Here is a 26081-nt window from a genome sequence, read left to right on the forward strand (position 1 = left end):
AAATCACAGAATCAATTAGATTGGAAAAAACCTCGGAGATCATCAAGTTCAGCCCTTGACTGATCACCACCACCTTTTTAACGTAACACCGAATGCCAGATCCCGATAAAACTTGAACACTTCCAGGGAGGATGACTCTAGCACTTTCCTGGCAATTCCATTGCCTCTTCCAGTGAAGAAATTTCTCCCGTTGTCCACCTGAACCCTCCCTGATGCAGCTTGCGGCTATGATCTTTTGTCCTGTCTGGTTGTCTGGGAGAAGAGATGGAACTCCACCTGGCTACAATGTTCCAGGCAGCTGTAGAGAGTGATAAGGTCACCCCTGAACCTCCTCTTCTCCAGGTTTAACAATCCCAGTTCCCTCAGACACTTCTCATACTGGGAGAGACCACACCCTTCGCCAACTCTGGTGTCCTTCTCTGGGTACACCTCAGCACTTCCCTGCTGTGAGGGGCCCCAAACTGAGCACAGGATTCACGGTGTAGCCGCCCAAGTGCCAAGGACAGGGAGACAATCCCTTTCCTAGTATCACTATTACTGGAAGAGGCCAGGATGCCATTTGCCTTCTTGGCCACCTGGGCACATCTGGCTCATGTTCAGCCGCTGTCACGAGCACCCCCAGGTCCTTTTCTGCTGGGCCACTTTTCAGTCACTCTGTCCCCAGCCTGTGGCACTGCCTGGGGTTGTTGTGGCCCAAGTGTAAGGCCTGAAACTTGGCCTTGTGGAACCTCATGCTGTTGGCTTCAGCCCATCAATCCAGCTTGTCCACATCCCTCTACAGATTCTCCCTGCCCTCCAGCAGATCAACACTCCAGCTTGGTGTTACCCATGGAGACACCATCCACATCATCAATAAAGATATTAAACAGGCCTGGGCCCAACACAGACCCCTGTGGACACCCCTAGTGAGCAGCCACTGCTGGATGCAGCACCATTCTCCACTCTCTGGGCCCGGCCATGCAGCCAGTTCTTAACCCAGCACAAAGAGCTCCTGTCCAAGCTGTGAGCTGCCAGCTTTTACAGGAGTGTGCTGTGCCACACAGTGCCAAAGGCTTTGCTGAAATGCAGGTACACAACATCCACAGCCTTTCCTGCATCCACCAGCTGGGTCACCTGGTAATAAAAGGAGATCAGGTTGGTTAGAACGGATGAAATTCTATATTATATAGAAAGTCGTAGAGTAATTCTCAATGGATTTCAGCCTTTCAAATTCTGTGGCATGTTTTCTTTACAATCATAAATTAAGGTGAAATGTTGTCTATTTCCATTTTAAAAACAAGGATCGGAGATGTGGAAAGACCATGATTTGTCCATAATACACAAGAAGTGGCTAGTGAGTCCAGCAATTAAACTTCTGTTTCCTTGAGGATACCCACCTCCACCTCTTTCTCTAAGATTACTCTATGACAAGGCATTAAAAATGCAAAAGTACTGGTTTTCTTTTCATGTGATATAGATCGTGAGATATCTGATGTTTTAGATCCTTCTTTAAACCCTAAGACTCGGTATGATTTTATTGCTCAGTTTGAATTTCCAAGCATTTAGGTAATTTGCACCTGTAGTTCAAATAGTAAATCTGAAGCTGCAAACTCCTTAAAAAAAACCCTAAAAAATTGTTGCAGAGGAACCGAGGTCCCTCCCTTCTATGCTCATATCCATCATATGATATCAGGCCCTTTGAATGGAAGAATGAGAGGGGTGGCACAGGGTTCAGCATGGCTCAAGTTGGAAGACTTTACTGAGTCAGAATTTCCATTATGTTTTGAGAAAAGAGGTTTTACATGAATACAGGGTTAGACCAGCAAATGGTGCTTGTTCATTTCCAAAATTTAGCATACTCTTGCTTTTTCTTCCATTCAATCCCCACTGTCAATATGTGCTATTAATTTCATTTTATGGCAAGGCAACCCACCTAGCTGATCAAGAGAAGCCAACTGATACAATCTTTTTGATCTTCAGTAATGCTTTTGACAGTTTCTCTGCTATTATCAAAGGTCAGAGGCCAAAGTAGCTTAAAATTTAAAGAGAAATATTAATAATTTAGAAACACTTTTTTCCCAGATAAGATTGTACATGAACCTGCGTCCTTAAACTTTTTAAACCATTTGTTGCACTTACCACTACCACATTATTGCTTTGTTTTTCTTTCCTTCAGCATAGAGAGGAAATAATATAGTTGGAGGGAGGGTGGAGGGCTACTACAGCTCTTCCATTTATTTCTGCAGTGGATACCCTGCTGAAAGTTGCATTGACTGAGCACAGGACAGATACAAAGATCAATCCTAGTGGGACCAAAACCCTTGAGGTAGTGCTTACTCAAAATCGATCAGTCTTTTCAGTTGTCCCTGGCAGTGATGGCTCTTACATTTTCTGACCATTTCACTACAGCTTTTTCTTCTAAGTTATACTGAGATCATGGTCAAAGGTGCCTCCCTCATCTGTGTTCCATTCAAACCACTGTGATTTTCTGTAATATCAGTAATTTTGCTACATTTCAGTCTGCCCATTCTTCCTAGATGTGACACTATCATAATCCAACAAAAGAAATTTACACTTTACATTGATAAAAGGGTTTTCAATATCAGTATAACTTCCTGAATTGCAGTAAATAATCACCATATGTTGGAGAGTTCTGACATTCTCTTTTTATTGTACAGTGGCCTAAACTGTCTTATACTGCTACCATTCAGGAATCATAATTCTTCTCCAATTTGCATGTTCTCTTCCTTACTTCAAATTTTTTTTGTACCACGTTGGTCAGAAGCTGGTGCTGGGCATATTTCAGTACATGTATAGAAAAAGCAGGTTTACTAAATTGAGGAGGCATACAAAATATAAGGGAAAATCATATCAATTTTAAATATGTAACTGTAGCATTATGATACTTTTGAATGCATTGTATACATGCATAAAGTGTATCCTCAAATATGATAAAATGTATTATGTGTTATACATGTATAAAATGTATTATGTATTATATATTACTAACACTGTGCAATTACCATGTTTGCCAGCAATACAACCCAGTGCTAAAAGGCTTTCTCTGACCCAAGAAGGGACTGTCCCAAGACAGAGTGGAACTGCACTGTCTTTGCTGTATTGTTTGCAAAGGACTGTGGCTCCTAGGTATGTGAATAGGGTACCCTCCCAAGACCAATATAGGAAGAATTATTTTTAAAAGTAGAAGCTGTTTTAATGTTCTTTACCATAGGCTGATTTTGTCTCTGAGCACTGACTAGGTAGGCACTTCTGCTTGAAGACTTTGAGATACCTTTGGTGAAAGGGATCAAGCACAATAACAAGTTCAACCTTCTTTCTCAAAGCAGGACATATCTGTCACAGTGATGTCCCACCAGTAGAGTACTCTTAACTGTAACATTGAAGTTGCTTCAGACAAATGGAATATACAAGGAAGCTGGTATTTGCCAATTCTCCATTCCTTTCCAGATATTGTTCTGAAACGCTTGCATTAAATTAGCATTGCTTGTGGTTTTATGAATGCTACTTCTCTTCCAAATTTATTTGGATTTTTCAGCTAAAAAAGTATCTCATGTGGCTGTGGTCAGAAACAATAGAAATAGAATTTGTGGAATTCAGCACAGCCCTGAATATGGGATTGTTTGGAAAATATCACTGTCTCATCTATCAACTGTTAAATTAACAGAAGAGTTCTCAGGGGGTAATCATCAAATGACTACTACTGTAGCTTTCTATAGTTCTTCTGTTTTAATGCCCTTAGACTTAGCCCTTTAGAACCTTCTTCCACCACAATGTCCTATCCATGTCAATGTGTATCTCCCAAAACATTCAATATGTGTGTACTAATTGTGATCAGGGTAAAATTCAAGTGCTGTGCTTGTGGGACATTTTTTTATCAGAAGCTGTATTTAAGTGATGATACACAGTAATTTGTTCATTCTTCTGTCAGAGTAATTTACAAGGCAACAACAGATAAACATAGCTATACAAGATTCATTTACAGTGACACAATGGCAGATACACAGAGCAGAACCCTGCCTATGAGATAAAGTGGACTGAGTGACTTATGCAGTAATTAGGGGATAATTGTCATTAACCTCGCAAACAGTAGTTTACCCATATTGTTTAAAAGGCTCCAGGATGCATAATGACAAGGTAATCTGTCAAAGCGCTAGGGGGAAATATTAATAAGATTTGTGCAAGCCTGGATAGAAAATATGCAGAAAGCAGCCACATTAAGCTAATTGGTGGATGAATATACACTTGTAAAAGTGCTTCTAATGGCACGTTTGCTGCTCTCCAAATGACTACTGTTAATGTGGAGAAGTGGGCTGCCTAGAAAGTCAGGACTGCTGGGACAAGAGGGTATTAAGACATGAAGGCACAGTTATTATTACTTTGTACACTGTAATATAATTTCCTCGCTTTCTCTTGCATTTCACTGCCTCTGATAGGTTCAAAATGATAGCTTGCTTCATGCCCTTTTATATTCGAATGACCTTTGCCTTTTTGGTGTCACTTCTGCACCCTGCTGTCTCCCTTTTGCATCATATTGCCACCTATGACACACCTGTGTTTTATTGGTGTAAATTTTTTCGGTAAGCAATAAAAGAAAAAAAGCCTCATTAAGATCTTGTAGTATATATTGCGAGTAATAATGTATAGTCCCCTAATGAATAGTAAAGATGGAAATCAATCTCCTGATTCTACTGCCATTCATATATCCTGCATATACTGCTGAATCCCCTTATTGAGACACAATTTGGGTTCAATCAGAAAACCAAGCATGTAATGAAATCCAATTTATGAGTATAACTCATTGGCACTTTCATTCCAGTGTTTATGGCCTTGGGCAACTTCTCAATTCCTTACAATGCTCCTGGTTGGGCAAATTTCTTACTGACTTAGTTGAAAGTTTTACTGACAAGCCCAGAAAGACTCACTTTTTGTTGGTTATGTTTTCCAGTTAGGGTTATGGCTTTAGTCAGTTTAGATTTAAAGTGAGGGGAAGACCATCTGATAATTTGATTTGACTTGACTGGTTAGATGTCTTGCCCTGCATTTGGTGCAGTCCATGTTAGTAGAGCAAGGATATCAGATACTATTTGTTTATATTATTGCATAGTGCATGGAGAAAAGTCTTAGCTGAAGAGAGGCTGAGTGTCTCTTGTGGCTGTGTGTATTGCAAATACAATACCTTATGAGTGCTCCATGTGAATATTTCCTATTTCTCATAAAAAATATGTGTCATTCTTTCAGTGTTAGTGAAACTGAGGCTCAGAAAGTACTTCCTATGCTTACTGAAAGACTGCCAGAGTACAGAAAACCAGAGAAAATACGGCTTTACTTTTCAGTGAATTTTACAGCACTAACACCGAAAAGTAAAAACACAAGTGATTTTTGGTGACTGGTAGTATCAAGGCAAATTTTTTTAATGTACTATACCAAAACTGAGAAATATATATGCAAAAATTGTTGAAAGTGAGAATGAAAATCAGTCATTGCTATTATATGCACGATGGTTATTTCCAACTCACTTACATGCAAAATTGTATTAAAATTATTTTGTAGCTGAAATTATTTCAGTGGCTTACCATGTTCATGTCTCTGTTTACATGCTATCTGAAAAGTGCCCGTGGCACCTCATACACTCTAAATTTTACACATATACACCATGTGCTTGGTGATTTAATTACCTCTAGTAGCCATGTTGGCCTAAGGACAAACATGCTGTTCCTTGCCACAAATTAGTGGCAAAGCTTCTTCAGATACTGCAATAGATTTTCCACTCTAGCAGGTTATAGGGAAACAAAAGGGTCAAAATATTCTCTACTTTGGGTCCACGGTTATGGATTTCAAAGCCATTTAAGAAATTTGAATAAATAATTTCAATAAAGTCTGGATATTTTACCATTTCAGGAATGTTGAGAACAAATGCTTCCCCTTTAGTGTGCATTAAAAATACTTTCATGAGCAGATATCATAATGTATATATTCACCTCATATTAATTTCTCATTTCCAAAAATCTTCTGGACATCTCAACCAGAACGGATGGTAAAGGGAATAAATGTTGGCATTTGAAAATTTGTGCAGTTCTTGGGGTGAGAAAGACAAAATACTTGGGAAACGTCCCTAGTAGTTCAAAATAAATGAGATAAGGAGAATGCTAAAAAATTGCCTTGGATCTTTTTAAATCTTAAAGTGTCAGTTTGTATCCATGCTAACAGGAGTTCTTCTGTCATCAAAGAGTGGCATCTTTTGCCTTTTAACACTTGTCAACAACAGAATGGTGGTAAATCAAAGCAAATGTTGACATCATACTACTTTGTACTGGGTTTGGCTGGGATAGAGTTAACTGTCTTCTTAGTAGCTGGTGCAATGCTATGTTTTGGATTTAGTATGAGAATCCTTTGAATAGCAGTGATTTCTAGTTGTTGCTAAGTAGTGCTTACTCTGAACCAAGAACTCTCTGTGTCTCATGCACTACCAGCAGCCAGGTGCACAAGAAGTTGTGAGAGAGGATGGCCAGGATGGGTGGCTTGAAGTGGCCAAAGTTATATTCCATACCCTTGAACATCATGCCCAATATATAAACTGGGGGCAGTTGGCTGGGAGAGGCCAGTCACTGCTTGGGAACTGTCTGGGTATCAGTCAGCAGGCAGTGAGAAATTTTATTGTGCATCACTCCTTTCTCTTGGGTTTTATTCCCCTCTCCTTTTCATTTCCAGTAATATTGGTATATTTTATTTTATTTTATTTCAATTATGAAACTGTTCTTGTCTCAACCCAGAAGGTTTATCTTTTCTCTCCAATTCTCCTACCCACTGGGGCCAGAGGGGATAGTGAGTGAGCAGCTATTGGCCAGCTGGGGTTAAACCACAGCAGTTATACACTGTGAAAACTAGTAAATGCAAGAAGAGTATCACACTCTGGTTATGCTTAGATTTTTTTCCTCGAAGTATGGACAGACATCTGCTGTGAAAAAAAAAAATTGTCTGGCACCCAAATACAAAGAAACTTGATGTAGTTACTATGATTAAATAAAGCTCAATCTATTGTGATTAAATACACTGTAACCCCACAGTGATCTATTATAATTTTTAAAATAAAAATACTGTGTGCAGTGTTACTCAGGAAAAAAATAGTCACTGTCTTGTGAATTATACATATATACATATTATCTGGCCCATAATCATCCATAACAAAGAGAATATTTTATCAAAAGTCAAACAATATGTTTAAAAAATCAGACAAAGCATTTAAAACTAGTGCCCTTGCATCCTAATAGTTTCACTGGAATTGCAGAGGTGAATACACATTCATGAAGAGGAAAAAGAGTTCAAATTACTATTTCTTTTCTGAAATCCGTAAGAGACATTACCCCCAATCCACATGGCTGTTTTATAGTTGGCAAATGACAGTCTCATCCTCTTTCAGGGCAATGCTTTCAAGGCATTTTAAAATTGATGAATCTGAAAAAATAAAAAGGCATGCTATGATTGGGATACACTATGAGGAAGTTCATTCCCCAAAAGGAGTCATGTGTTCAGGATCCAGTGTTTTCATACCACTCCATGCAGCTTAGTCCAGAACCAGCACCCCAGCAGGTTGCTTGTGCAGGGAGAGGTCTGCACTCCTGGCATGCATCTTTGGGATAAGATATGAAACAGAAGACCTGCATACTTTTGGTCAATAAAGACCTTGAAGGCTATTAAGCGAGAGTGTGGGTGGTTAACGGCGGTGTCCTGGCCAGGTTTCCGCTGCGGTTATTGCATTCCACTGCCTTATGTTTCATCTGCAGTTTCAGCAGGACATGGTGTTCCTCACTTTCACTCCAAAACCGTTGAGCAGTGCTCCTGTGTGTTGTTACACAGCTGCTGTGCTCCACCGTGGTGGTATGTCCCCAATATATATTCACACAGATTTGGCTCCACATCATGTTTAAGGGCTAAGTTAGGTCAAAATTACTTTCCAGCGTGGTCTGTGGAATTACTCCAGGTTTATGGTGCAATTATTTTAAGTGCAGCCAGATTTGCCCCAGTGTCTACAACATCAGTTCATAAAGTTTGAAAAGGTCTTTGGGGGTCCTTTTGGTCAAAACACAAAACTTCTTGCTGCTGAATGCATAAAGAGATGTGGAGAAGAAAGAGGAACCAGGGCAAGTACAAACCTGGTAGCAAAGTAAGCATGTAAGTGTGTGTAAATAATATGTATGTAAGTAAGTAAATAAAGTCTCCTTTATGCTACTCTTCATTTGAACACACACTGCCAGTGTCATTCTCAGTGATAATTTGAGACAGCCACCTTCTCTTCTCCTGGAGCATTCAGATATCCTCATGCTTACCCTGTGTCTTTGGGGCAAGGCAAACAAGTAGTAAGAAAAAGGGGGTGCCAAAAGGGAAGAATATCTATCAGTTCTAGCAGAATGGAGGCTGCAGTGAAGTCAAAAGATAAAGATTTCCATTATTGACTGAGAACTCAGTAGTGCTGCACTGTTTGCTCCTGCTACAGCAGTATAACTCAGGGAAAGGACTGCTGACACTTAAACATGCATTTTTTCATATGGTTTCCGTTGGTTAAGGGAGGCTGGTGGGAGGTGGATGAGAAGTGACAGCTGAGGGGAAAAAATTTCAACCATGCCTCTTTGCAGACTTAGTGTGTTAAATCTCATATTAGTTGCACATGTAAAATCACAGTGAGCAAGTATGCACATCTTTTTTTCATGTTTACAGGAGCAAAGGTGAGTGAGATGCAGCATGGTAAAAAATCCTGTCAGGAAAATGAGTATCTGACTGCATGTGTGAGTGTATATTTCTGTTGAAAACGATAAAGGGTTTACTTTGGTCATACTGAAATCAGTGGGAGTTAGCCAAAATTAGTTAGAGATTTTGCACATTGTCCCATCTGTACTATTGTGAGTTGGTGTGCTGTTGCACAGTTTTGGTAACTCTTACCCCAGGAGTAGTAAGACTACCCGGAGTGTAACAGCTTGAAATTTATTTGTGAAGCAAAGAGATGCTTCTGGGAAATTCAGCCAATCAAAAAAAAAAACCCTAAATTATGGAAATTATGAAGGCTTTTCTTTATTAGAAACAAATGTTGATTTTTTTCTGTTTACACCCTAATTAAAACCATCCTGTGCAATTATAGTATGACCAAATTAGTATATTTCTGTCTGCTTTTCAACTGTTACAGCTGCATTCAAATCCTTCTTTGAGATCAGCTGAAAATATGTAGCTCCTTAAGAAGAGCTTGTAGAAGAAAAATTTGTGATAAATCCTGAGCTAGCCTAATAATTTAATCAAATATGTATCTGTGCAATATTTTGCAACAAGGAAACTTCGCTGATATGCATCAAAAGCCACAGTTTAGGTGCATATGCAAACTTACTAAAATATGAAGACTAGCAGTGATTTCTTTTTCTGTATAATTTTGAGTGATTCTCAGAAGTTATCCCAGTAGTGCCTAAAAATAATCCTTGAGTGTCTCCCAGAACATAAAGCTAGTTTTAGAAGCAATCTAACTATTTTTTAACCTTTATGTTAATCTCAGCCTTGTAGAAGCATCTCTGACTGTGTATCCAGTCAGGTGTATGTATACATTTTTTCTATCCTAAGAAGTGAATCAGTAAGATAAAATAGAACTGCAAAAATTCAGTGTTGTATACATACATAAATCTGTTTCTCGGTGTGTAGACATACAAAATTTCTGCCTGTAATGCAGTCATAGCAGTCATGGGAGCTTCTCACACAAAATGAGAATTTAAAACAACTGATTTCATAACCAAAGTTCAAGGTTTCCAGTGTATGTTTATGGTGTATGCTTGTATAGACTGCTCTTACTGTCTAAATAGGCAGTTTTTAAATTGGGAGGTTTTAAAGTTGAATTGAAAGATTTAAAGGCTAAAGGCCTTCTGGGAATGAAGACTCATCTTTGCCATCCTCCCCAGTTAAGCTTCTAAAAATTAGAGCGATATTTGTGCCCATCCTCTGTTGTAGCCTGTTTGTGTCATTCAAGATAATCATCTTGATACCAACATGTGTTTTTCTTAACCCAGAAGTTTAAGACAAGATGTACCCTAACATATCCTGACACACATCTCTCTTCTTAACATATGGTCAGCAAAATTCAGGATGCAGGTTCAGGCTGATAAACCATGAGATTACTTTACAGAGCTAATGTCATATGTGTGTATGTGGACCTGTTTATTCAAATAATAGGCTTGACTGTGTAGTTAGAGTTAGAAAAGGTTATGAGTTATGTTTTGGATCCTTGGAGGTCAGTTTAATATAGTTTAAAGATTAAAAGATTTTCTCTATCAAATTGTGAGAAAGAGAACCATACAGTAAAATAAAATGTAATAAATAAATAAATAAACAAAATAAAACAAAATAATATTGATTAAATTAATAATCAAAGCGAGGCTGTTTGGACAAAGAAGGAAGAGCGTCAGTGTATGCTGTACAGATTGGGCTTGTCTCCTGCCTGGCTTAGAGCTGTATGCATGCAGTGGTATCTCTGTACTCACTGACTTCCTTGTACACATTGTCACTGGAGGCTTGGCTTAATCAGTTGTGAGCTGAAAAAAGTAATATAAATTGGAACCTTTTGTCATGAAGTATTTAAATGTTGATATGCTTTAATGGCTTCGGGGAGAAAATTTAGCATGAGAGATTGTAAGAAACAAGAAATCGATTACATGTAAGAAAGGACTTGAACCTCTAATCAAGTATTACCATATACAGAAAGATCCCCAGCTAGTTATAGCTAAATTCAAATGGGATAATGGTTAGATTTTTTGTTAATTTTAAGTTTTATCAAAAAATGACATTCCTATTCACTCTTTATCTAGTTTCGCATAATACATGCTTACAATGATTTATGGAAAGCTTTCACTGTGTAAATATTGAAGCATATGCTAGACTGTATCCATAAGCAGTGAGGGTTTTATGGAATATAGGCATCTGCATATTTCTCTTTACTTTAGTTGGGCGACAAGGGTCAGAAAACTTCTTGCTGAAAATTAACAAGATAAAGCTTTATATAACTAGTAGGAGTAGACAAGGATTATTTAAAAGCAACGTTCTGGTTCCCTGCTTTTTCTGTGACAACGAGGGTAACCCCATGACTGTTACACCCTGACTGCCAGTTTCTCTGATCAGTGGGACTTCACAGCTGCTGAAGATCTAGTGCTCCTCATTGTAAATTCGTAAACAAAATGAAACAAAGGGTGGTGGTGTCTCATCAAGAGGTAACTCATGTAGCTAAGCGCCAGCTTTGCTCAGTTAAGATGTGGAATAATTCTCTGAAAGCACACAGAGAACCCCTGCATTTAAAGGCTTGCCTGCCTGTTCTATATATGCAGAGAGCTGGCTCTGCTGCCATCAGGGAAAAACTGTGTGACACGGCCTTCCCCTTACATGTGGGAGTCTGTTAGGATCTCTACCTACTACTCTCATGAGTTATTGTCGTGCTAGCTGTGATTAACTTTTAATTACTTATATATCGGTTTTTGTAAAGCACCCATCTGTTATATACACTTGATTTACAAATTAAAAACAAAATAAAATGTAGCACTAGTACATTACAAAGCAGCCTGCAGCTGGCTGCAGACAGGAATCCAAATACAATACAGGTAAGCAGTGTAAATTAGGCAATGTTATTTCCATCTTCAAACTATGGGGGTTAGAGTTAGAAGGAGTTATTATTTGTGATTTGGGATGGGAAATGTGTGCATATAGATGAGGTCAGATATGACAGCAAAGGCTTGGAGATCAAAATCTTATTTAAATCTGGTTTTGCACTTCCATGTAGGAATTACCCATATGTTGAGCTGCTGTGGTTGGCTGGATGTTGTTGAAGTAGATGTAAGAAACTTTCGACCTTACCCAAGAGGAGAGTAGCTGAAGTTGGGTGGGAAAAAAGTATTTAGGTGGAAAAAAGAAAATATAATATTGGAGCTTTAAACTATGAACCTGTCCTTTAATTTTTTTTATTACATTGGTGGTTTTTTTGTCCTACCCCTCATCCCATTTAGGTTTTGTTTTGTTTCACTTATTTTTCTTGTTGGGGGAGATATTTGATGTTCTGGATGATTAAGTTAGATAGTACTGACTTCCTGTAAAATACTGCTACATCAAGAATTGTAAATCAAGAAATCAGAAATGTCCACTGTGCTTAGGGGTATTCAAAGGTGAACACATTTCCGTGGTAATGCTGCAAACCAAAACCTGCATCATGATGTTTCATTCATCACCAAAAATACAGACTCAACATTTTCTACACATAGATGGGTTTTGGAGCTTTCCATCTGGTAAGATTTTCCAAGTTATTGGCTGTTGGTTTCACTGTCTTTCAGGGTTCAATTGTAAATGTTCATGTGTGGAGCATTTCTAAAGATTTTGTAGTTGTATCTAAGGTACTGAAACATACATGTCATTAATCTTCAACATTAATTTTATACCCAGAGAGGTGAACTGAGCTGTACATATTCAAACTGAAATAACAAAACCAACACTAAGCAATTAAACACATGCTTTAGTATTTGACATTGCAAAATTATATTTTTCGGTACTCTAGGAAATGTAAGGGAAGAGAATAATCAATTGTCTGATGACTGAAAAGAATTAATTAATTTAATAAATTAAAAAATAAATCCAGGGCTGGAGGGGAAGAAAGGTATTTTCAGATTTCATAATCAAAAAAGAGTTAATGGTTTTTTCAATAGTGTGTTGTCCAAGTCTTCGGGTAAGGTTCTGAACCTGAGATTCAAGACATAAAATTATCAGAGGCAGTATGGTGGTGTGTCTTGTAAGGCTTTCAAACTGTTTAATGCATGAGGAAGCTTTGGAATAATTTCGGTTTGATGGCCTTCCACATTTCTTGTTGGTTATAGTTAGTGTGCTAATGTTATGTCCAGCATTTGCCCAAAAGGAAAGATGCCAATAAAATGATGTATTCATTATATAAGTATTTTAATATGTTTTTATCAATACTTGCTGGAATGGATTGCCTGACATTACACTGCAGAATTTTTAAGACCTACCTTCAGGCAAATCTCATGCTTACTAGCAAAAATGAAAGTGTGAAATGCTTTTTAATGTATATTTAACAACAGATAGTCTAGTGATTACTGATGTGTATTCTCTCTGGATTTTTCCCTTGCTATCAGAAGGCAATGTTAAGAGACAACATTTTTACACATTTATGCTATCTACATCCATCAGATCCTTACTTTTTACATATTTTTAACTGTCATTTATAACAAGGCTACAAAAAAATATAATCTCTCAAGTCTAAACCATATCAAGATTGCAAGCTTACAATCAATTGCCAGTAATAGTCCAGGAAAAGGGATTAAGGTACAAGTGTTACGTGCTGTTTTCAAGACATTTTGCCTTCCATCAAAATTTCTTGTGAAATGGCCTATAAATGGCTTCAGTCTTACATCTGCTTGTACTTAAGGAGCAAATCTATCAATTGTATTTATTTAGCTCTTTCTAATAGTGTTACCATTTAATAGTAATTAAAGTACAATTTTTTGTATTTTACAGTGGTGTGTACAGCAACAGTTCTTGTTTTACTAATGTCTTCTAAACAGTAGCATTCTACAGAGGTCACTGTTGTTAAAAGTACTGAAAGCATTTTAGATCACAGGGTCCCTGGCTCTACGTTTTGTGTACTATAACACTATTAAAGTCAATCTGGTTTTCTGACTGTGACTCTAATTGCAGTATTTGCATGGATGGAAAGTTTGTGTGGTTTGGTCAAGTTCTATTAACACTGTTTGCATCTTGTTTTTTGAGCTTAGTGTTTCACGTTCAGACAGCAGAGCACCTTCTTCAATAATTATGCAGAATCAATAAGCTTTTCTTTGTGTTTTGTCTTTGTTGTTTCTTTGATATGGCCTCTAGGATGCTGCAGGCAAGGTGCTGGACCGCTGGGCCATCATGTCCAGGGAAGAAGAGATCATTACCCTTCAGCAGTTCCTGAGATTTGGAGAAACTAAATCTATCGTGGAGCTGATGGCAATTCAAGAAAAAGAAGGGCAGGCTGTGGCTGTGCCATCTTCAAAGACAGATTCAGATATAAGGACTTTTATTGAAAGCAATAATCGCACCAGGAGCCCAAGTCTCCTTGCTCACCTGGAGAATAGCAACCCTTCCAGCATTCATCATTTTGAAAACATCCCGAACAGCCTTGCATTCCTGCTTCCATTCCAGTACATAAATCCAGTCTCTGCTCCACTGCTGGGGCTGCCTCCAAATGGCCTCCTGCTGGAACAGCCAGCAATGAGGCTCCGTGAACCAAGCCTTACGACCCAAAACGAATATAATGAGAGCAGTGAATCTGAAGTGTCCCCTACACCTTTCAAGAATGAGCAAGCATCCAGCAGGAATGCTTTGACCAGCATCACAAATGTGGAGCCCAAAACTGAGCCAGCCTGTGTCTCTCCTGTTCAAACACCTACGCCAGTCAATGATTTATCAAAAACAGAACACACAAAAAGCTCATTCCGAATTCACAGAATGAGGAGAATGGGGTCAGCCTCCAGGAAAGGAAGAGTGTTTTGCAATGCATGTGGCAAAACTTTCTACGACAAAGGTACTCTTAAAATCCACTACAATGCTGTGCACCTGAAAATCAAGCATCGATGCACTATTGAAGGCTGCAATATGGTCTTCAGCTCTCTCAGAAGCCGTAATCGCCACAGTGCTAACCCCAATCCCCGCCTCCACATGCCTATGCTAAGGAATAACCGTGACAAAGATCTAATTCGTGCTACATCAGGTGCTGCCACTCCTGTCATAGCAAGTACAAAATCCAACCTAACTTTAACAAGCCCTGGGCGTCCACCGATGGGGTTTACCACTCCCCCTCTAGACCCGGTACTACAGAACCCTCTTCCCAGTCAGCTGGTCTTCCCAGCTTTAAAGACTGTCCAACCTGTTCCTCCTTTTTACAGAAATTTACTTACTCCTGGAGAGATGGTGAGTCCTCCAACCTCACTCCCAACCAGTCCCATAATACCAGCTGTGAGTGGCATGGAGCAGCATCCCCCTCCTCCTTCAGAGTCATCGGTACCTTCAGTGTTGATGCCTACCCCAGAGCCCAATGCAGACCTTGCCCCCAAGAAGAAGCCAAGGAAGTCAAGCATGCCAGTTAAAATTGAAAAGGAAGTTATTGACACTGCTGATGAGTTTGATGATGAAGATGAAGAGGTGAATGACAGGAGCACGATGGTGAATGACATTGGTCATGACAATCACTGCCATTCTCAGGAGGAAATGAGCCCAGGCCTGTCTGTGAAAGACTTTTCCAAAAGTGACAGAAGCAGATGTCTGTCCAGACCAGACATAAGAAGGGCAGACAGCATGACATCAGAAGACCAGGAGCATGAGAGAGACTATGAAAATGAGTCAGAGTCATCAGAGCCCAAATTATGTGAAGAATCCCTGGAAGGTGATGATCGCCTCCACGAACCTGGTGAAAAATCTATGATGCACAGTGACCAACCAGATGAAAACCACAATGACTCTTCTAACCAGGATGTCATTAAGGTGAAGGAAGAGTATACTGACCCTACATACGATATGTTCTATATGAGCCAATATGGACTGTACAATGGAGGCAGTGCCAGTATGGCTGCTCTTCATGAAAGTTTTGCTTCCACATTCAACTACAGCAGCCCTCAGAAGTTCTCCCCAGAAGGTGAAATGTGCTCCAGCCCAGACCCCAAGATCTGCTATGTTTGCAAGAAAAGTTTCAAGAGTTCCTACAGCGTGAAGCTTCACTACCGAAATGTTCATTTAAAAGAGATGCATGTCTGCACAGTGGCTGGCTGTAATGCTGCGTTCCCATCACGGAGAAGCAGAGACAGGTCAGTAAATATTAATTGATTTTCTGCATTATTAAATGTGTTGAATTATGGAAGAATAGGCAGTTTAGGCTATATGAAGAAATAGAGAGATGCAGAGTAATGACAAGTGACAATTGTGTTCCCATGACATTGAAAGAGATTTAAGATTTTCATTGTTCCTTGGCATTCAGAGTGGTGTATATATTGTGCCATCCTCTTAAGTGACTGACTAGATAATAAATGTCGCTATACTTTCTATATTCCTATGGACATGTGTATTGTACTTCTGTTTATAAGCTACAACCCTCATTACATTTATTTTCTTCTACCTGTAACATTTAAAATAAGAAAATCTTATATTAAGTGCATAGTAAATTATATACAATATAAACATCTCCATGCATGCATATCAAACCATAGAGCTAGGAAGGAGGGCAAAGATGGATGGGTGGTTGAATGAATGGATGGAGATTGGTAATAAAATGCTGGAATTATTTCCATTCTCATAGGGAATTTTCCAAGTGTCCAAGTGTCCAAAAGCAAACAAGAAGTATTAGAAGGTTGTTCTTTACCATCTTTAATTTTTAAAACTAAGTTCTATGTTGTGGTGAGAACAAGATTAAGAAAATCATTGTCTGTTTCTTTAGTAGAACCTAGACACATCTCTATCCACTATGATCATTTAGTCTCCCTTATTTTTTTCTTCATGTGAGCAACTCCGTTCTCCACCAGTGGAAATGATGCACATTCAGAGAGAAAAGGGTTCCCTACATATATTTAAGATCAACCAGGGTATATTCTCCTGGCTCTTCAGATGACATCATGCCCAAGCTATGCTGCATCAATACAAAAGCAGTTGGCTTAAACAGAAGCAGCTGGTCCATAAATTCTTTGGTTTAGGGGGATTATTTTTTGGCTGAGGTTTTTTTTGGGTTTTTTGGTTGGCTTTTGTTTTGTTTTGTTTTGTTTTGTGTTTGTTTGGTTGGGTTTTTTTGCTTGTTTTGGGGCTTTTTTGGTTAGTTTTTTTATAGACTGTTCTTTTTGATTGCTGAGGAAAATGTAATATAAATGGAATTTGTCAAGGTGATAGGATAACATGTTTTTTCATAATTGTGGATAAAAGCTTTCTCATTTGATGATCAAATTGTCACATAACAAAATCTCTCTGGTTCATGGAGTAATGATGAAATTGGGTCACCTCATTTCTTTTACTTGTGTTTCATATTTTTTCATTAGGCTATAAAAATTCAGCAGGCACAGGAAGGAAATTAAATCTAGCTAAACATTTTATACATAGCTTCTGATTATTTTTGTATTTTTTTCATTTAAATCAATGTGGGTTTAAAAGGAATGTTTTGCATCTTATAAAATAAAAACAAGTTAGTGTTAAGGATACTGTGGAACAAAATTCGCTGTGTTGAGGAAGAATATTGTCCCCAAATATCTCATGTCTTCTCTTATAATTTATGAAATCCACTAAACAGAAAATTGTGAGCAAACATAAGAATACAAGTTCAAAATACGTAAGAAGGACAATCTAGGAAGTTTGCATTTCAGTAGGCTAAACTAATGGATAAAAAGCAGGTAGATCTAAATTAAGACTCCTTTTCTTGCTGCGTGCTGATAAGTTTTATGAGTCTTGAATTTGGCAAGGGAAGTATGTGAGTCAGTGGCATAATCTATGCTAAGTTTAGATATGTACAACCCCTTTTGGTTTCTGAAATCATAGTCTTTGTTAATCAAGAATTTCTTTTGGTCAGTCTGTTGCCTTAAATGAATTAGGAAAAATCAGTCATGTAGTACACAAAACAACTTTGATTTGAGCATGTGAAACAAGAGCTGATTAGCTTTAGGATTTGGAACTTTATGTAGTGTATTAAAATTCAGCAGTAATATATTGAAAGATCGAGGTAGTAATAAAGTTAGCATAGTAAATATTTAGATATTCTAAGAAGGAGTGACTGTGATGACACATATAAAATATTTCCAAGACAAGAACCTTCAAATAGGGCACATTTTGAAATTTTTTTGTGATCTACATACAGAATCTATCTACAGGATACTGCTGTTAATCTTATTGAAAGCAAGCATTAAATAAAAATCTGATTTAGTATCTTAAAATGCAAGCTGCATATTTAAAGATAAAATTATTATTTGCATATTATTTTGAGTTATGTAGTGCACATGGCCATCTTCCTACATCATTACATTAGTAACATTCAGAATATGATTCACTTATGTGTTGCACCTGGGACAAAATTGCATGTTTTATTCTTTAATTGCAAAGATTTAAGAATGGTTCTGTAATTCAATTTGCGTGCCCTACTAGTTTTTGTTAGTTGTTTATCAGTTTTGGTTTGCAACAGTAGTCAGGAAATACCTTGAAAGAACCAGGAAATAATCTCATGGTTCAGGCTAATTCTTTTAGATATTTGAGCAAGAAACATATACAAAGCTTTCCTGGGCTATCCATTTTTATCCAGAAGTGCAACGTCTAGAAATGTGGAGAAGTGAAAGCATAGGTACAGCATATCAAAGAAAGAAGATGAAAGATTTAAGTAACATTTTCTAACACTTTGTCCAAAAAAGGGCAGTTTTGTTAAAAATAAAGTTTGGAAGTGAAATTTAAATTAATATATTCTCTCCACTTTTTTTTCCTGATGTTGGGGGTTTTTTGTTTTGTTGGGAGGGTGATTTTTTTGTTTACTTGCTTCTTTGCTTTGTTTGTTTGTTTGAGGTCTTTTGCAAACTGTTTAATTACCCCCAAAATTCTCCCATTTAATTTGTTTTAGGTTTTTTTTCTCATTTTCCTTTTGAATATATAGGGATTTTTTTTCCAGAGGGAGTATATACAATTCCCAGCTTTTCAGATTATAGAAATCGCCAAAAAGATAACTGGATAATTAGAATAATAGGATTGCAAAGTGAGAACTTCTTCCAGCCACTTAAATAATTTTCACTTAAAAATTCAGGAGCATTTTGCTAACAATTGCTGTATGAGAAATAATGGTTAGCTACCTACAGCATACAGTAATAACTCCTGGATAATATTTGAAATGGATTTACATCCCATTTTGGACTCATTACAAAAGTCTCTGTGATATGCTTGTGTTGTGAGTCACTCACATAATCTTTGGTTAGCTAGAGTGTTTTTGCTTTGAAAATTGAAATTAATTATTTTCAGTACTTTCAGTACTATTTCTGTAATGAAATCAGAGTTCTAGCTATTCTATAGCTTACAGCCTGTGAAGTTTTTATCTCTTTTTTGTCGTTTTATTAAGCCTACTGCTAGCATTATATTAATTATATTATTAATCCTATTATAACTACTTAGATATCTAAAACTCACAGCTCTTGCTGTGTTCTCTAATAAAATACAAGTTTAAGTGGAGATAGATAACATTGGCTGATTCTTTTTGTTTCTTTTAGAGACATCTGATTTGGCTTAAGTCCTTTTCCAATGAAACTCTAGTTAATCAAAGGTTAATCAAATATTCCCCCTGCCTTGTACATACACAAAACTCCAAATGGTTGACAGCGGGTGGAGTTCTGTAAAATCGGCTTTGGAAAGGAGGGGTTGCAATACAGACTGCTTGTTACCAGAGGCAGGAGATCACATCAGGAGCAAAAGTGCTGCTTTGATGAAGGAGGGGTTTTATCTGTGTCAGGGCTGCAACCCACTCCTCTTTGCAGAAAGCATCCTGTAGCAATTTGTGCTAAGGTTGACCAGATCTAGCTTTATCATTCCTGCATCATTTGTGCCAAGATCAACACCTGCATAAATATCCTTCTGCCTGAAACGCTGAAATACCCTCTGAGATCTTTGGCTAACTAGTGCTAGTCTTTTCAAATTATGGTCAAGATCGCCAGAAGATTTCAGTGTCCCACTTCACATGTGTTTTTTCAATTCAGGAGGAAGGAAAGCAAAGTAACTATTCCTTTCTATCAAAGATCCAGTAATTCTGTTATCACTCCTAAAAATTAAACAGCATTGCTTTTCAATAGTCAAGATCTGCTGAGCCTAGATATTTTTAAAAGCACTTATTTCCATCATTCTTCTGAGTAACATCACTAATTAAATCAGCCTTAATACCTAGATTCTTTGGTGTTTTCCTCTGAGAAATCTTTCTGACTCTCTTTAACTACTAGCACTAGACTTATGTAAACCACTTTTTCTTCCGTACTTCAACAACCACTTCCTGAATAGTTGTTCATCCATTTCTGTTCCTGTATTTATTTCAGATGTCCTTTCTTCTGAAGACATGATGTTCAGGCTAAGTCTTGTTGCAAAAAGACAATGGAGAGTACGTAGGAAAAGAGATCATACTAAAAATTTTGTCAGAAACAGTGTCATAAGCCTCCTTTTGAATGGAAAGACATCTTTTCACGTAACTTTTTAAATGGAAAAGAAATGGGAAGAAGATACGTTTCCTTGAGGACTGACCAATTGAATGGAAAATTTTTCCTTGTGGATTGAATTCTCTCTGGAGTCAGAGAAGATTTTTCCTGCAAGTGAGAAGAAGAGGCCAGTGGCCACAGTGGTTAGAATCCCCTGGGATCTCTTTCCCAGCCTCATCTATGAGTTTTGTCCCAGCACGTACTGAATTTGGCTTACAAAGTGATAGGTGTGGTTAATCCTTGAAGTCAGCACTGAGGTACAGCTGCTCAGGGAATGATCCTGAGCTGTGGATGTGACATGTGGATGGGAGGAGGGAAGAATTATTTCCTGACCAAAGGGGACAGCAATGCCAAAGTTTCATCCAAGTCTGTGCTCAGGAGCATATCCAGAAGTAAAGGTCTGAAAGGTGCAACTTAGAGTGGTTGGCTTCATTTTGATCTCTTACCTATAAGAGCCAAGAATTTTGTGGTTAAAACCAGTGATGAAACGGGTGGCAGGTGTTAGGTCTTGTAGAGAAACTAATTTTTTTTTTTTAAATGAGAGATACAGCCATCTTCTCAGTTAGACTTAGTGCATGCTAAATCCCAATTTCACCTCAGTACTGACACTATTAAAATCAGTAGGTTTTAAGCTAGAGTGCAACATTAATAACAATAGGTTACTCTGTTTTCTCTCAAAGTATGGAAAAAATATTAATTCTCAGTGTACCTGTTCAGAGGAACAAAGCAAAAACTTTTCATGTTGTCTGTCTGCTACTTGAGTAGGACTATTCATTGCTCAGGTTTGTCTTTTAGGTTTAAGTTTTCTCAAAACTGAGCATGCATGCATATGTGTGTGCATGTGTGTGTGTGTTCCACAAGATGATAAAGGTAATTGAGCCCCATGAATAAATTTAAAAACAAAATAATATCTGCTCGGGGTGACTTATAAATAAATATGAGGTAACTATTGGTGCCAAGTGTGATCATGCCATTTGATTGCAAGTTAAATCAGTCCAGATTTAAAAATGTAAACTCCTTGATTTGTATGGAGCAAGACATCTGTAGGTGGTTTATTAAAAACTGCTGATGTTCCCAGAACTAAATTTGTGCAGATATTGGCCTCTGGGTAGCTGTATTGAAAAAGCAGAGACATACTTTTTGTCTGGTTACCTGACTTCCGGCCCTGTACAGGTGTGCTGGAATAAATTAACATCAGTTACCTATGATGAGCCACTGCATACATTATCAAGGGAGGTGAAGATGTGAGAAAACTGTTACCTGCCTGCTGTTATCACCTCCTTGACACAACAGTACCCATTTTTTAATCATCCTAGTAGGCTTGGAATCTTCTGTAGATAACTTTTTAGAAAATTATTTTCGATAAGTGCACTCGATTCCAGCTCCAAGAAATAAAATACTTTGCGTCAGTCCATGATAATTATTACTATAATTCCCCAAATATAATTAGCTATCATATATAACTTGAATTTTCTCCAGTAAGAACAAGGAAATCCAGTTTTAAGACATTAGGTGTTTGATGAACCATTTGTCAAGAGAAAAAATTGTATCTGATACATTTTTTTTAAATATAAACACATTTTATACCTGAACTATTGTTTTTGGACATGATGCAGTTCACAAAGAGACTAGCTGCATATCCAATACAATTGAATGAACCATTAGGTTTTCTCTTGCAGAGACACTAAGATGTGTGTCATTGCTAATGTTCCAGTAACTCTTCCTTACCCAAGAGAAGCTGTATCATAAAGAAACATTTTGTGCCACCCCTAACATAGATATACTGATCTAACCTCTTCTGTGAGTAGTCATGTTGAACACAGACTGCCTGTCATATTGCATACTCACCAATGTGAACAGGAGAAGAAGAATTAAAACTAGAATGCATAGAAAAACTGTCTTCATAAGATTTTTAAGTAGCATTTAAAAGAAAATAAATAAATTGAAGCACAAGGCTACTTATGTGAGCAAATATTGAAGAATCAGTTCTGTTGTGGAGAGAGTTTTTTTCCAACTACATACAGCCAATTATTTGGAGTTCAAATTGGAGATGGTGATTGTTTTTTAAAACAACTTGCTGTCTACATTTTCTTTTTCTGCTTTGGTATACAAAATTATATCACTTAGAGAGGGAGAATACAGTTTTTTGTGCAATTCAAGAAGCCTCATTTTTATGTGTACTTGCAAATAAGCCAAGGTATTTTCAGTGACCTGAAAAGCTTATTTAGACAAACTTCTACACCAGGATTAACATAGGTGGGAAGCATAAGTAAAACATTAAAAAGACTAGCCAAAAGCAAAACGTATAGAGCAATATTTTCACCTGGTATGTGCTGTGACAAATAGTGTAAATGTTGAATGTGTTTTGTCTGAGTTTCCTGTATAAGTCCTGTGTGTTTTTTGTTTGGTGAATGAGGTTATTTGAGAAGACAGGACGGGGAACATGAAGGCCTATCATAATATCCTAATTGCCCCTAGGTTTCTAGAAAACACTGGAAGAACCACAGATCTTCCAGGGAGTGGGAGAAAATTATTTTCCATTCATCTGAGTAAGCGTAAAGCTGTTCCCTATTTATGTAGATGTCCCGTCTTCTCTAGAATCTTTTGGAAGTGGGCTAAATAAAACATCTACCCACATTAATCCCTGCAGGGAAAGCCTCTAGCTGCTCTTTTAAACTTAAGAGCAGAAGGTTGTAAGATTTCTGCTACAGTGAAGGAAGGTGTACTTTACAGATAGAAGGTAACACCAGGCCACTACTTCCAAAAGTCTAGGTGGAACAAGACACTGCAACTTGAGAGATGTGGTCCTCTCAGATACGGGAGCCTGGGGAGAAATAATGAAGGGTGAGGGAAACACATTTGTGGCAGGAATCGTTGTGTGTTTACTGCCCTTTGGATTTACAGCTTTCAGTGAAGGACAGAGACACTGAGGCAGGTAAATGCTGTCATACGTACATTCATGATCCATTCATTTGTCAGCTGTGCATGTCTGCATGAAAAGAGAAACTTTCAATTCAAGAAGCAAACTTTTAATCAGATCTTATACCCTGACCAAAGATAATTAATAGCTGAGACCATTTTCTTTTTCCCATAATGACAATGCTGCTCTTTCCCCTAGATTTGAGCTGTTTCATTCATTGGAACATGAACTGAGTGACTGTGTTGGGACATATACGAATTAATGTGAGTAAGAAAATTGGTGAGGCAAGTCCTATGAATTGAAACAAACAAGCAAACAAACTCTGAAACAAACAAATGAACAAACACACACACACACAAATTCAACACCAACAAAAAAACCCAAAAAACTGAAAGAGGGAAAATGTGCCAAATGTAGATGACTGCAAATAGCTACAATACTATTTTGAATGATAGTGTGCCAGTCCTATCAGTATATTTAGATAGACGTTGAAATTTCAAAATATATTTTGAAGCAGAATTATGGAGCGAGTGATCAATATAGTAAAACAAAGATCCTTTGTATTTCTATTCCATTGCTTTGTGACAAAATACATCTTAGCTACTGAGGCAGGTGAGACAGGAGAGTTTTCCACTGAAATACATCTTACTAAAAGATGCTGCTCAAAAATAGTTGGTAATTTTGGGGCTCTGGGGAAAAGAAACCCAAAATCCAACTTCTCTAAATCCGGGACCTTTTTTTTTTCATGATTGTACAAGCTGCTAGTCATTCATAAATAAGACAGGGAGTAAAAGCAAATTTGTGAAGTAGAGACTATAGTTTCAGAAATATACTGTTCAGTTAGAAAATGTCAGTCAAAAATACTGCTCACTACTTATCTCAGGGTGATCCTGAAGGAGGACACACAGAGTTATGAATGAGAGTTAAATGCTCCACAGTGTCAAGGAAGAGACCACTGTGTAGGCACTGCAAGTGTCCTGCAAGACACTGTGCACAGTTTTTCACTTAATCCTGGCCAGCAGTACTAGAAGTTTGCCGTCCTTTGTCTCTTCAGTCAAGTAGTGCTACACATCATGTACCAGTATTTATGATGCTATGCTGCAGTACTTCAGTAGAAATCACTCATTCACGTCCAGCACGTACACATAAAATGTTCTCTAATGGTTCCTCTAGAGGTACCTCAGATGGTCTTTGGGGGCCTGATGTAACACAGGAATATCTCAGGTGAGATGCCACTTACGGCTCATCACAAGTTGATCTTTTAATGGCAAATACTGAGTATTTCCTGACAACAGTTTTAAGCCCACTACTTCTAAAAAAAAAAACTAAGGCTTTTTGTACTGCTTCCTGCTTTCCAGCAACATCTTTGAAATGAGCAGTTTGCCATGTGCTAAGAAAACTTTTTTTATTTATATTTTTAAATTGAGTCTATTTCACATTTAAGCTTGCCCTAAATAGCATTGCTTTAAAAGATCTGTCTAAGAAATAATTCAACATTTTTGCCATGAGGCACCTTCAAGCTTCATATAAATGGACCAGGAAGAGAAATGAAAGAGTTTTAGATTTGCCAGAAATGTATGCTCCCTTAAAAGAGAAAGAATTGCAGGACTTTGTTGGCATTGTGAATAAATGTAAAATGGTTTGTTTTGTGTGGGAAAAGCAGAGGGAGAGAAGGAAAGGATAAGATTGTAATAAGAAGATATTTTTTGCTGTCACTTTAGTTTTCCTTTTTTTTTTCTTTCTGAATAAAGAGGGGTAAGAAAGCCCCAAGCTGTATGTCTGTGTCAAACTATATGAGTCTGAAACACAACATGTAAATTACAGGGTTTATAAGTTGTTATTTCCGATGTCACTGATTTTGATTTTAGTGCTTTACAAACTTTATTGCTTATTTTATTAACTAGGGAAAAGTATTTCACATTTCTAGTTCAATACATTTTTCCCTTTCTTTCCCTCTTCCTCCCTCTCTCTCTCCTTTTCTTTGTTATGCCAGAATAAAGAAAGCAATTACAGTTCAGCCAGTTACAACTGAAAATACAAATGGGACACAGTTAATTTTTCTGCGTGTAAACCTTAGGTTGTACTTTTGTGTTTTACACACAATATGTGGAAATAAAAATAGACCAAACATGTATATGTGTGTCTGTGGATGCGTGTACTGAAAGAAAGACATACATTATGTTATTAGATAAGGATGTGAAAAATACAGTGGATAGAAAGAGAACTTGGATTCCCTCTCAGAAGGTAAATGAGCCCTTGTTTCAAGAAGAAGATACACGCAGATTATATATTATGCAAGACTGAGAAGCAAGATTTCATGAGGAGGGGCCCTGGCAGGAAGGATAACAGATCCTACCCTGGATGTCTCTCAGGTCTGATAGCCAGATAGGGGAACAGCACTAATTCTGCAGCCTTTTTAGTCTGTTCTGTCACAGAAGGGGCACTGCTGGGTCAGTCAGCTCACTAGTAATTGTGTTTTACAGACTTCTAAAGCAATTGGCTCAGTCAGTCCCAATTCAATAAAAGTGTAGAGCGAGAGTGAGAGCACTTTTGTTCTATTTTTTACTTGAAATTATTTCATTCAGCAGTCTGTCTTTTTTATTACCAGGATTTGACATTAGCACTCCAAGCTATATTAGCATCCATTTCAGCAGTTCAGTAATGGTATTAAAAAAACACTTAACTTCAACGGTGAATGGTTGTATGACAGTACCATAAAAATCCACATTAAAAAAAAAACTTATGTATTTGTCCCTGCAAATTATTTTTCACTCGTTTAACCACTTCAAAACTACACTCTTTTGCCTGGTGTTTGCAAGAGCTTTAGCAGCAAGGAAGGCTTGTAAAGGGACTGCAACTGCAGCAGCAATGGCATAAAGAATAAAAATGAAGAGATTTGAAGAAGAAAAAAGTGATAGGAACAC

General features: G+C 37.7%; 1 protein-coding gene across 9 annotated transcripts in view; it reads left to right on the forward strand.

Annotated features, from left to right (window-relative positions):
• BNC2 (basonuclin zinc finger protein 2) overlaps window positions 1-26081 on the forward strand; it is a 333043-nt gene that overhangs the window by 285823 nt on the left and 21139 nt on the right. For 7 of the 9 annotated variants that reach the window (XM_088157179.1, XM_088157176.1, XM_014872199.2 and 4 more), the window contains exon 5: window positions 13894-15860. In XM_088157179.1, coding sequence (XP_088013305.1) covers window positions 13894-15860 — 1967 coding nt within the window. Of the gene's footprint in view, window positions 1-13893; window positions 15861-20081; window positions 25713-26081 lie in introns of those variants that run through there. The other 2 variants (XM_014872529.2, XM_088157181.1) reach the window with 2 other exon arrangements.

Source organism: Sturnus vulgaris, chromosome Z (genome assembly GCF_052056855.1).
Source record: "Sturnus vulgaris isolate bStuVul1 chromosome Z, bStuVul1.hap1, whole genome shotgun sequence".
NCBI classification, from domain to species: Eukaryota; Metazoa; Chordata; class Aves; order Passeriformes; family Sturnidae; genus Sturnus; species Sturnus vulgaris.